The 13,156-nt window shown below is 38.5% G+C and overlaps 1 protein-coding gene across 1 annotated transcript in view; it reads left to right on the top strand.

Moving 5' to 3' along the window:
• Positions 1–13,156, top strand: part of LOC136873863 (brahma-associated protein of 60 kDa) — a 196,309-nt gene that overhangs the window by 79,101 nt on the left and 104,052 nt on the right. Inside the window, exon 4 of the mRNA XM_067147156.2 lies at positions 5,517–5,684. Within this exon, the coding sequence (XP_067003257.1) occupies positions 5,517–5,684 (168 nt within the window). The remainder of the gene's footprint in view (positions 1–5,516; positions 5,685–13,156) is intronic.

Below are 13,156 nucleotides of genomic sequence, written 5' to 3'. Positions count from 1 at the left end.
GAGATCCTGACTCGGTCCAGTAGTATTTGAAGGTGCTCAAATACGCCAGCCTCGTGTCATTAGATTTACTGGCACATAAAAGAACTCCTGCGGGACTAAATTCTGGCACCTCGATGTCTCCAAAGCTGTAAAAGTAGTTAGTGGGATGTAAAGCCAATAACATTATTATTATTATTATTATTATTATTATTATTATTATTATTATTATTATTATTATTATTATTAATTCCAGGGAAATTATTCCAAATGTAATAATAATAATAAAATATATCAGTTGCCAAGAATTGTATTCAAATTGACAGTTACCGGACTGTCCCTTATGTCATATGTTTCATGGTACATAACCTCTAAACAGTGTTCTCGGCAGTGTTTAAACACGGCCGGTTGAACGCTGGTTTTAGACAATGTCTAAGTGATAACTAACGTCTTTGCAATGTGGCAGCCATACTTAGACATTTTTAAACTGTAAACATTGTCTAAATACCATTTCTGCAGTCGGCCCTGTAAATCCAAATAAGTTAAAACACACATTTGTATTGACAATTAAATTTTTTTTAATGTGTAAAAGTGCCATTGTTGAAACCAGTTGAATAGACAATTAATAAATACGTTGTGATGACTGTAGGAAATAGAGTATGTCCAGCGGACACTTTTGATGGGGTGCATGCGGACAGTTTAAGACCTGGGGGAACATCCTTCATTATGGAGTTAAAATGGAACAACCGGTGTGTTGATATTACGTAGTTGTAGGACAATATGGCCATAGTTATGTGGAACGTTAAATGTGTAGAGGGGTTGATAGTCTGTGGAGAAAGAAGAGTAGATAATGTGAATTGTGTAGTAGTACCTTTTAAGGCGTTGATTGGTGGAACGTCCTTTGAGTAATTCCTATTATATAAGAATACAAACATTTCGATACACTTCACAAAGTTTTTGCTTCATAGCCATTAAGTGCGTTATATTTTGATTTAAGGTTCGCTATTTTTCTGTGGGTAGATAACAGGTGAATGTTTAACTTTTCCAGTATCCGATTGCCGATTTCTGATACTCTGGCTCTAACAGTGGCACAGAAGAATGACTGTATGCAGTCAATGTGACTAATACTAGTAGGTAAAGAGGTAGTCCAAAAGGGAGGCGCAAATTCATTATTGGTAGAATGCAAGGTACATAGATTACATGTTACAAATTTCATATTTGGTCCGTATTGAAATGTACATCAATTTAAGAATTACCAGAATTTATTAGGATCAACCTATTCAATACAATAGAATTTACAAAGTTAGGACTTACATCCTATAAACTAAAATTTGAAGGGACATGTTTGCGAAAAAAAAAAAAATTGAAGTTGGTATGATATTACACTAGTAATTTAAAAATGATTTTGTAAATTAGACTAACTAGGCCTTAATCACATAATAACAAGAAGGTCTATGGCTAAAGTTGCCGTATCAAAGTTCGAGTGAAATTCGGCTGGAAGCAACTTGATTTACATGTTGAAGAGAAGGTTAATGGAACTTAGTAGCTGCTTGAGATGACATTGAAACTTCTTGTTGAAACTGTAATCTACATAGCGCCATACTACAGTTAAATATCACGACTTTTCAACAAGAAGTTTCAATGTCATCTCGAGCAGCTACTAAGTTCCATTAACCTTCTCTTCAACATGTAAATCAAGTTGCTTCCAGCCGAATTTCACTCGAACTTTGATACGGCAACTTTAGCCATAGACCTTCTTGTTATTATGTGATTAAGGCCTAGTTTGTCTAATTTACAAAATCATTTTTAAATTACTAGTGTAATATCATACCAACTTCAATTTTTTTTTTTTTTTGCAAACATTTTAAATGAAGTTTTAATTGTAAATTATTATTTAAGAACTCATAACAATTTCGCACATTGTATAATTTCACTCTAATCTTATATTCTCATTTTATATTTTTTATTATGACAATTAGGATCCTGATTTTTATCTTTGAGTACGAGTGTAAAAAGGCTGATGATGCCCTTTTAAAGGGCGAAACATGTCCCTTCAAATTTTAGTTTAATAGGATGTAAGTCCTAACTTTGTAAATTCTATTGTATTGAATAGGTTGATCCTAATAAATTTTGGTAATTCTTAAATTGAGGTACATAGATGTCGGAAAATCTGTACAGCAAACCGAGGAGTGACTTCGTATGTGAGGAGATCTTTTGTATATGGAGGACAAATATCAATTTACCATCGAAGAAGAGTCCTAAGTCATTTTGTTCTGTTAAAGTTGGGAATGACTTACTGAGGAGGGAGTACTCACCAGGAATGGGGGATTTATAAAATGTGATCGAGATAGAGGTGCACTTGGCAGGCTGAGGTGTAAGACTTCCTATAGAGCACCATTCAGAGAGAGAATTAAGCACATTCTGTAAGGAGGTTACGTATGTTATGGAATTGATTTGTTTGAATATTTTACAATCATCTGCAAAGAGTAGAATTTCATAAGAGTAGGACGAACTAGTATCAGTAAGATCATTACTAATAGGACAAAAAGAAGGGGACCACCCTGTAGGAAACCAAACTATAACATAACAGATGTTGAACTGAATCCATCAGGAACCACATGCTGAATTCTGGTACTGAGGAAGCTCGTATGGAGAGTTAGGAAGCAACTATGGACGTGATGTTAAATTGTTTTGAAAGTTTATAGGAAAGAAGTGTGTGGAAAAGCCTTGACATTAAGAACAGACGTTGCATGATGGAGAAGAGGTGCCTGATTAGTTAGGAAGTAGCTGTCAGAAAAAAAAAAAAACTATGCCGGTGGGGCGATGTACAGTACAAGGAGTGGGGAGTGGTGAAAGAAAGGTGATGCTGGTGGATAATCATTTCACAGATGAGCAACAGGCTGGGTAATATAGAATTTGGGCAGTAGTTTCTGACATCAGATCTCTTTCCACTTTTAAGCACAGGAGTGGTGTTAGCGCTTTTCCGGGGGTTGGGAAAATAGCCAGCTAAGAAGTAACCGGTAAAGAAAACAGTAAGAGGGTGGGCAAGAGTCATAGAGGTATTCTTGAGGAAGACAAATCTGAGGCCGTCTGGACCAGTAGGTTTAGTTTCTGGCAGGGAGGAAAGTAAAGAATAGACTTCTAATTCAGAAGTGGAAAGATTACTTCAACTGTGAGAGGGAACAGATTCAATATTTGGAAATTTTGAGAACTGAACAGGTGTGTCAAACGTAAGACACAAAGCATTCATTAAAATTATCCGGTCTATTACCACTGGCTAAATTATCATTCCAAGTCACTGTATCTGGCACACGCTTAGTATTTTTCCTGATGTTTATCAGCGACCAGAATCTCTTGCTCTTCACTTCTCACTTCACCAGGCTGAGTGGCCCAGATGGTTGAGGTGCTGGCCTTCTGACCCCAACTTGGCAGGTTCGATCCTGGCTCAGTCCGGCGGTATTTGAAGATGCTCAAATATGTCAGCTTCATGTCAGTGAATTTACAGGCATGTAAGAGAACTCCTACGGGACAAAATTTCAGCACGTCAGTGTCTCCGAAAACCGTCAAAACGTAGTTAGTGGGACGTAAAAACCAGTAACATTATTACTTCTTGCTTCTGTCTGGCCCCGCGTTGTAGGAGGCAACGCGTCCGCCTGTCACCCGGCGCCCCCGGGTTCGATTCCTGGCCGGGTCAGGGTTTTTTAATTGTAAATGATTAATAAACCTGACCTGGGGACTGGGTGTTTGTATCGTCCTTAACGTTCCTTTCCTCACATTCAACACTTTACGCTTCATCTTCTTGCTTCTAGGCAGGCACAGTTTTTGTAGTCCTGGTACTCCCGTCTAAGATCCTGTTTATGGTGTTTGTGAAGGTCAGAAAAGCTTTTATAGCTGTCGTCAGAAGTCTACTTTTTCCAGTCTTTCAAGGCTTTTGTTTTTATTATTATTTATTTTACGCCCACATTGGAGCACTGAAATCAAACTATATACAGTCAAGTCTTATGAATATTGGTTACAAATTTGTTTGATGTTTCTTGTTTTGTTCCCAGAAATGTTTCATTCTTTCTGATCTGGCTCCCCATTCTTCATCAGTTATGTTGTACTGTTTGTGTGTATAGGTCTTCAGTTTAAGTCTCACGTCGTTATTTCTCAGGATCCTCTTCTCTTCTCTTCTCTTCTCTTCTCTTCTCTTCTCTTCTCTTCTCTTCTCTTCTCTTCTCTTCTCTTCTCTTCTCTTCTCTTCTCTTCTCTTCTCTTCTCTGTTTTCAATTTGTTGAATTGTCAAGTCTAATTCATTTAAATCTTCTTGGACTTCTTTGAACCAGTGATTTTTAGTTTTACTTTTCCAAAAGTAGTTGAATAAATGTTTGAGTATCCTAGTCTCTGGTAGTCGTAATATGTGACAGAAAAAAGCAACTCTTCTTTTCCGCATTGTATCTATTATAGACTCAGTCTCCTGGTATACAACTTCATTGGATAGTAATCGCTATTGTCCATCTACTTGGTGTTTTTTGTTTAGATTTGTTCTAATGATTCGTCTATCTATTTTCTGTAATTTATCTGTAGTTGATTTCGTATTCAAATTGAATAAGGTTTCACTAGCATAGGTTGCTTCAGGCTTAATAACGGAGTTGTAGTGTTTGAATTTTGCATTTATTGAGAGAGATTTCTTCTTGTAGGTTGGCCAAGTAATGTGTTATGCTTGATTTAATTTGGTAATTCTATTTTCAACTGATATTTTCTCTTTTAAGTTCCAAGTTATAATCTCTCCAAGATATTTAAATTTATTAACAACCTTAATTTGTTTGTTATTAGTTAGTATGATAGGTGATGTTTCCACTTTGAAGGATGGCATAATTTCCGTCTTTTCAAAGGAGATTTGTAATCCAATTTTTGCTGCTATTTGTTCTAATTCTTCAATTTGGAGTTTAGCCTCTTCCACACTACTTGCAAGTAGCGTAAGGTCATCTGCAAATGCTAGACAATTGAGTTTGATATTTTTGCCATCTTGTGAACGCAAAAAGAACTATGTCAAATTTAACAAAATGTGTGTCAGCACTGGCACTTCTCGCAACATTTTTGTTGGTACTCAGAGGGCTAAGGAAAATAGCATTACACAGTATTTTTTGTTCCTTGGAATTAGAATTCAATTTCTTATATACCGAGCGAATTGGCTATGCGGTTAGGGTCGCATAGCTTTGAGCTTGCATTCAGGAGATGAGGTATGTTCGAATTTCACCGTCTACAGCTCTGAAGATTTTTTTACCGTGGTTTCCCATTTTCACACCAGCTTTACTTTAATTGTGGCCACAGCTGCTGCCTTCTCAATCCTAGCCTTTTCCCATCCTTCCATTGCTAAAATCCTTCAATGTGTTAAACCACTAGCAGATTTCAGTATACCATTTACACTACTTGTACAGTAAATGACATATTTGTTGGAGCTGATTGTCCCTTTAAACAATAATTGCCACCACCATCACAGTATTCATGTTGAAAGCAAATTAAAGAGACTCTAGCTTCTCTTTGGACTTTCTTTACAGGAAGCACTGAAGCGCCCCATGAAACAGAAGAGGAAACTCCGTATCTTCATCTCCAACACATTCTATCCAGCAAAGGAGCCTGCAGAGGGCGAAGAAGGTAGTGTGGCATCTTGGGAACTGAGAGTTGAAGGAAGGCTACTTGAAGACAGCAAAAATGATCCCAACAAGGTTTGTGAAAACTTGTTGATGATGGCACAATTCACTTTTTTCTTTTTCTATTTTTGTTTAGGGTTTAATGTTGTACCAACTAAGGTGAGCCTTTTAGCATCCATGTTGTGATGGGTTAGTAATGTGAAATAATTCAATAGTTTTAAACATAATGATAATAATAATAATAATAATAATAATAATATTAATAATTTTGTGTGGCTATTTCTAGCCGAGTGCAGCCCTTGTAAGGCAGACCCTCCAGTGAGGGTGGGCGGTATCTGCCATGTGTAGGTAACTGCGTGTTATTGTGGTGGAGGATAGTTTTATGTGTGGTATATGAGTTGCAGGGATGTTGGGAACAGTACAAACACCCAGCCCCTGGGCCATTGGAATTAACCAATGAACGTTAAAATCCCCGACATGGCTGGGAATCGAACCCGGAACCCTCTGAACCGAAGGCCAGTACGTTGACCATTCAGCCAACGAGTCGGACAGTTTTAAACATGAACAGAAACAAACGTGACCATTTATTGTTTCAAAGAAAGTTTATATACAAGAATAGGTTACTCTGGCTTATTCTTAGTATATCCCAGTCCAAGGATCAAATAGTTCAGTTCCTTACATCCTCCCCACCCTGTTCGACCTTTAGTGGGATGACCAGCTGGTTGGGCCATGACATGTCATGGAAAACGCATATCACGAACATCACCCAGAAAACATTCTCTGCATTGCACATGCTGCGCGGGTATAAATACTTATTTCCTGAAAAACTCAAAAAATGCTGGTAGAAAGTCTGGTTTTCCCTCATTTCGACTATTGTGACGCGATTTATAGAGACGCTCGAGGCAACTTATTGAGCAGATTACAACGTGGTCAAAATGCTTGTGTAACCTACGGTACTATGACCACGTAACTCCTTCATATAACCATCTATCTTGGCCCCGACTAGAAATCCGTCGCACTGTGCATTCCCTATGCCATCTCCATAAAATCCTTCATTCTTCACAACCATTTTACCTTACTTCATATTTCAAATACTTATCCTCTTATCACAGTCTTAACACCAGATCCACTAATAATTCCATCCTTGCTTTACCTACCCATAGAACTGCCATCTATGATAAATCATTCACAGTAATTGCCTGCCGTGAGTGGAACCTCCTTCCCGAAAACATCAGGGGTTTAAGCGCTATCGCACTTTCAAGGAAGCACTTTGGAGACATTTTATGCACCAGTAAGGATCATCTGTAAACTTGATGCTGCTACTTACAACCATTCTATTGTTATGGATGTCCTGGTAGAGAGTCTAAAATTCTTATCCGATTTGTCTTTAAAATCAAATTTTATGTACTGCCCTTTTTTTTTTTTTTACATGTAGGATATTAGTTTTAAGAATTCATCCCTTTTTATATCTGATTTATTTCATCTTAATTTAATCTTAATTTATTTCATCTTAATGTAATCTCACCATTCTTGTATTATTATTTAATTTGTATTAGATCTAGTTATTGTAAGTAATACAATTCAATATATGTATATTTCGGTTCCTGGTTAGATGGAAGAGAAGGCCTGAAGGCCTTAATCTTGCCAGGTAAAATAAAACATTACTAAAGTAAACTAAATCGAATACCATCAGTTGTGTGAAGTATTGCAGTCGTTACTTCACCATCTTGTCCCAGGCGCAATTCTGCCCCACCTGTGACGAGGGTGTGCATCTTCTTGGAGAAGCATTAAATATCCTACCCGCAGCTGCACTCCTGTCCGAGTAGCTTGTCCGTAGCTCAAGCAGATATTCTTCATCAATCTTTTCAGGAAGTCTTGAGTAGCTTGTTGTTGCAGTTTGTATTCCTGCTTCAAGTTTGTACCGGAATGCTAGTCTACTGTCACCGAAGCTGAAAGTGAGAAGATGTCAAGGTGGCTGAGTCATCTTGTAGCAGTGGGTGTAAAGTTATGGCAGCTTGTGCACTAGTCAGAATTGTGTTCAGAGTTTCATGACACAATTGTTTGCATCTCAAGACCTTTGTGATGCAGAGCTTTACTGTGCCAACCATATGTTCCCATCATCCTCGCCACCAAGCTGCGCATGGAGGGATTAACTTCCAGCAAGTGTTGTTTACAATGAAATATTGCAATGTTTTTCTGTCATTGAAGATGGCACAAACTTCGCGGAGTTATTTATTGGCAGCGTGGAAGGTGGTTGTGTTGTCAGAGTAGACAGTATGAGGTACACCTCTGTGATTGACAAACCTCTGAAATTTATTAACTTAACCATTATGGTTTGATTTTGTATTGGTCTGTATTGACTACAATCTCTACTCCAATAAATTCACTGTTATATTTGAAATCAGTCTTGTCAATACTTAGTTACTTAATTAATTATTTGTTATCATGTAATACACCATACAAACCACTGAGGAAGAGGACACTAAGGTCCTTGAAACATGTATGATTTGAGTACAGTGGGCCAGAAAAATCGGACACTGAAAACGGAAGTGAATGTCGAACTCGTTCTGGGGTTAGTGCTGCTTTTGGAGCCTGTATGTAGGAGTTTCTAGTGAGCTCTCAGAGTAGGCATGAATGGAAATTTTTTTTGATTTGACTTGCCTGAATGATCCCAAACTCTGTCCAGAGTTCTGACAGCACAATCTGCCATCCCAAGTGATGTAACTTAATGTGGGTCTGAAGGATTAGTAAGCGTGTGAGGTGATGATTGCCATCAAGAATAAGTTAGTGTCTTTCATTGAAGGATGCATCTATGAACTGAAGTGGACCTCCTAAGCAAATTAGTTTGTCTTGAAAGAAAAGTTGTGATCTTGGACAATTTTGTAAGTGTTGGATCTTTTGGTTAAGGCCTCATACACTTCTGAGAGGCTTTCTTGCTGTGAAATTGAGAGATCAGTGTAGTGCGACTAGTGTTCATTTCAGAAGCTGTTAATTCTCCACATCTTCAGTTTTCTTTATGGAGGTTGTTGAGATAACGAAGAATCCAGTCCATCATGTGCAGAAGTTTGGTATAGGAGTTGAAATTGGAGACCTGTAAGACTTGAGTTTTCCATGATGGCTACAAGTACTTGATGAAGCTTTTAGCTTCCGGTCGTGGCAGATAATCAGATGTGACGTTGTGAGGCCAACATTCTTGTGTATCTTGAATCCAGGTCCTGAGCCTAGGCAGTGAATTAATGCAGAATACAAGGCTGGACATGGAGGTTAGCAAGAGGGTGGAACGGGGCAATGCCTTCCACCAAAGTGTAAGAAACCTTGTCTGGAATAAAGAAGTGTAAAGAGATAATGTACAAAATGTATTGTGCATCCATATTGACCTGTGCAGCTGAGACCTAGATATTGATAAGTAGGGAGGGGAGTAGAATTCAAAGCAGTGAAATTAAGTAAATAAGAAGTGTGATAGGAAAGACAAAGAGAAACAGACTGAGAAACGAAGATGTGAGAAAGGAGGTTGGAATGAAAAACCTAAATGAGAAAAGTAATAGGAGAAAATGAGAATGGTTTGGACATGTAAAGATGGAGGAAAGAATAACATACAGATGGAAATGAAGTTGGACGAAAAGAGAGCGAAAGGGAGACCTAGAACAATTTACATCGATTCAATAAAGATGAGTGCAAGAAGAAGAAACCTGGTCTGGGACAAAATGATGGAAGAGGAAGTTGGAGAACTGCCATAAATGCCCCGACCCAGCAGGAGCTGGATAAGGGGAAAGGAGAGGGAGGATGATGATGAAGATGAAAGTAAGCTTCCATTACCTTCCATTACTCCACCATTGATAAGATAACTAAATGTTAAAATTTTAATTTTTACGTTTACAACTTCTACTTGTTCTTGAAGAATGTAGTTTAGCATTTTATTGTATTACGTTTCCTGGTGGCATGGGTTTTTCGCAAAATATTTAGAGACCATTCTTCAGTCTTCTTGTGTGTGTGGAAGGAATCATGGAAATCCTGAAGAATCTTGGAATTCGTAGTGCTTAGAGACTGATCTTGATTCAGTGTCTTTGATGTCCATGCAATCCAGATTCCAAAAATGGCAAACTTGATTGTCAGGAATGGGAGTGTCATCAAACAGTTCAACGTTATGGACACTGATGTTATAAGTAACTCCAGATCAGTTACCGTTAAGGATCCATCTAAAAATGGAAGGAAGTAGGACAAGAGATGGAGAGAGATGGATAGTGAGTGTGTCTTGAACTAGCGTCCAACAAAATTACTGACTTTGTCATTACTGATTTGTCTTATTTTCTTGACACGGCATAAGCCCAAAAGCCTATACAGTATCATGTCTAAAAATAGTGATTGTTTGTTTGTCCGACCCTTGTCCCGTTTCTCCACGGGGTCACATATGAGGTGAGATGAATCTGTTGTGGCGGGTTTTTATGACCGGATGCCCTTCCCGACTTCAACCTCATCAGAGGAGTCGGTGAGATGAAATGAATGATGTGATATAGGATAGTAGGAAGGGAGAGGGTGAAACCCGGTGCCGGCACATAGCCTACTCCTGTCGAATAGCACCAAGGGTTCTGCTCAAAGCTTAACGTCTCCATCCGACCGACGAATCACCATCAACAGCGTCATATGCCCTCACTCCATATGAGCACTGCGGAGAGGTTTGGAATTTAATCCAGGCTTTTGGCATGCAATCTAGCGATTTTTTTTTTTACCAATGGGACTCGAACCGGCTAACCATGGTGTCAGACGGTTGAGACTTCAATGGCTTAACGATCATGGCCTCCAGGCGGGCTAAAAATAAAGATTAATACTTCTATAGGTAAGTCTTGTGAGTCATCTCGAGGGTCTGCCAATGGTATTTTATGAGTGTATGCAAATGGAGTGATATCATGGGGGCTTGTAAGATGTACGGATTGTGTATTGTCACTCCTAAGCGCAGTAGGGAATACCACTGTCTTGTTAAAAAATCCCTGAAATTGGAAGCTTACCTGTTAACGTTTCTGTTCTGTAGGCTGGCTTGGTTCAAGGGCAGTGGCAGTAACTTCAAGTTCAGCAACAGTATTGAGTTCCTCCACTAGGTGACGAGAGATGAAACTAGACTGGCTGCTGGCATTTAGAAGGCAGAGTGTCACTTTACTGAAGCCTGTACGTCCTATTACTCGAACACGGACTGTCTGCAAGTGTGTAAAATCAGTTGTTTTGAGTGACAACCAGGTTGACTGCTGTCAAAGTTACTTCAGCATTGCAGATAGAATAATGGTTGATTTCTTGCATTTTTTGAACATTGGGCTTTTCCTCGTTTGTTGCGTGCCTTTTATTGAATGACCATGATTCAGACACTGGAAACATTGCTAGGACTATTTAAGCTTTTCGGTGCTTGTCTTCATGTTGGTAAATTTCGTGCAGTCTTGTACCCAATGTCCTTGATTCTCATAGAATAGCTCCACAGGTCCATTTGTCTCCCTACATGTAGATGATTTCGTGTTAACATGGAATGAGGCAGTTTTTGGGAGATGTGCACCTAATAGAGATGAGTCCTTGTCTTTTTCATAGTAGTTCCTTCAACTTCATCATTCAGAAATTCTATCAGCGTAGTGATATTGTCTCCCACAATATGTTCTTTCTTTGTGAAGATGATCTTCAGCAAATGTCTTCAGAGAATGTCTACAGAATTTTCTGAGTAAGGATACAACCATAGCTGTCAGTATCATCCCCTTGGGCTTTAAGAACTTGTACTCGCCAGTTATATTTTACTTACATCTCGTTTTAAAATTTCGTATTTACAAACCAAAGGGGGTGGAGATTTTCAAGAAAGCCTAAATGTGCTTGAATGATGCACTTATGGCGATCCCATTAACTAATTGTTTGGCTTCACCTTCAAGGTAAACCCCTCAAAAATACATTCATATTAATGACTTATACTGCAAGCTTCAGGTCAACAGATGATTCAAACTGTCCCCAAAATTGCGACCAAGTTTCACTGTCACTGGAAAAGGTTTCCAGTTTTATAGTAGGCAGCTTAATAGAATGTGCGATAGCTGTTGGTACTAGATTCTAGTTTTTGTCTGTTTGTAATGTGGTGTGATGTATGTGTCAATGTACTCTTCACATGTTGCGATGTTTGTGTTGAACTTGTCGTCTGATAAAAGATCGTGAATGGCTGGAGTCTTCCCTGATAATACCGATGATCACTTAATGGTGTTTTGTTGTCAAGAGTGTTAATTGCTGTTGTGACATTTGCTCTGTTTCTGGTGCGTTAGCATTTGGGATCCAATATCGGCAAGTTAAGTCATAAAATAATGTATATATACGTAAATATTATGTTCTCTCTCTTTTTTTTTTTCACACATCCATAATTTTTCTAGATTACTATGTAAAGGACTATTACAAAATGTGTTATTTGTACTTACATAGTTACCCTTTGCTTCACTGGCATTGTCCTGTTGTGTCATGTTCTATGTTGTTATAATAACAAAGCGATCTGTGTACCAAACTTGGAAGTGTAAATAATCTTCACGTCTTCTGGAACATTAAAATTAACATTACACAGAATAAGCTGAAGTGTTCTTTCCAGCATTTCAAGATATCCTGACTGTCAGTAAGGACGGCAGTATTCTTAGTGGCTTTCAGGGTACCTGATGAGGGGCGAACAGGACCATATAGCTCCTTTATCGCAGCGTAAAAGTTCTGTAGAACTCTGGCATCTGACAGGCTTTTGAGTTCCTTGGCCTTTTGTTGCTTACAATTATTTTTGATTTCCCTTATTTCAGTCTGGCATGTTTGAGCTCTTGAAAGCATGTTCTCTTCTCCATGGAAGATAGTTCTGAATCTCCTCTCAATTATTCTTGTCGTACTGGTCCGTACTCTTCCTTACATCATAACCAATAACCTTCTTTGCTGTCTCTTTAATGGTGTTTTTAATTGTGGTCCGCTGAATTTCAGCATCTTTTGTATTGACCAGATTTTTATTTAGCTGATCTGAAAGAGCATCTTGGAATACAGTACTCACAGCTGTATTCTGAAGTTTGGATATGTGGAATTTCCTCCTAGAAGGGTTTGAGAAGTAAGATTGTGATTTACAAAGTATAAAGATCCTTAGCCAGGTACCTAGAAGTCTTTGGTCAGTCCAGCAGTTTCTGTATTTCGTGCAGTTCTCGTAATCCAAACATCTTTTCTATCACGCTGATGATTAATAACATAGTCAATGAAATGCCATTATTTGGAGCGTGGATGAATCCACAAGGTCGTAATGTGGTTAGGTAGGCAGAATGGCTGGGGAGCTCATGCTCACCACAGAGAATAAAAAGTAGTAGTCCATTTGCATTGCAATTTCCAACACCTCGATTATCCATGCATGACATTGCCCGATAACTGATGGTCTCTTCCCACCCTGGCATTAAAATCTCCAAGCAAATAAAAGTTTGTCTTTAGTAGTTATCTTGGCGAGAACACTATTCAGTTGGTGGTAGAACTGATTCTTGGAGCCTTCATCATCATTTAAATTTGGAGCATAAGCGGAGACAAGGATGCTA

This window comes from Anabrus simplex, chromosome 5 (genome assembly GCF_040414725.1).
Source record: "Anabrus simplex isolate iqAnaSimp1 chromosome 5, ASM4041472v1, whole genome shotgun sequence".
Taxonomy (NCBI): Eukaryota; Metazoa; Arthropoda; class Insecta; order Orthoptera; family Tettigoniidae; genus Anabrus; species Anabrus simplex.
The sequence above is the reverse complement of the archived record's forward strand: the minus strand, read 5'-3'. Positions and strand labels throughout refer to the sequence as shown.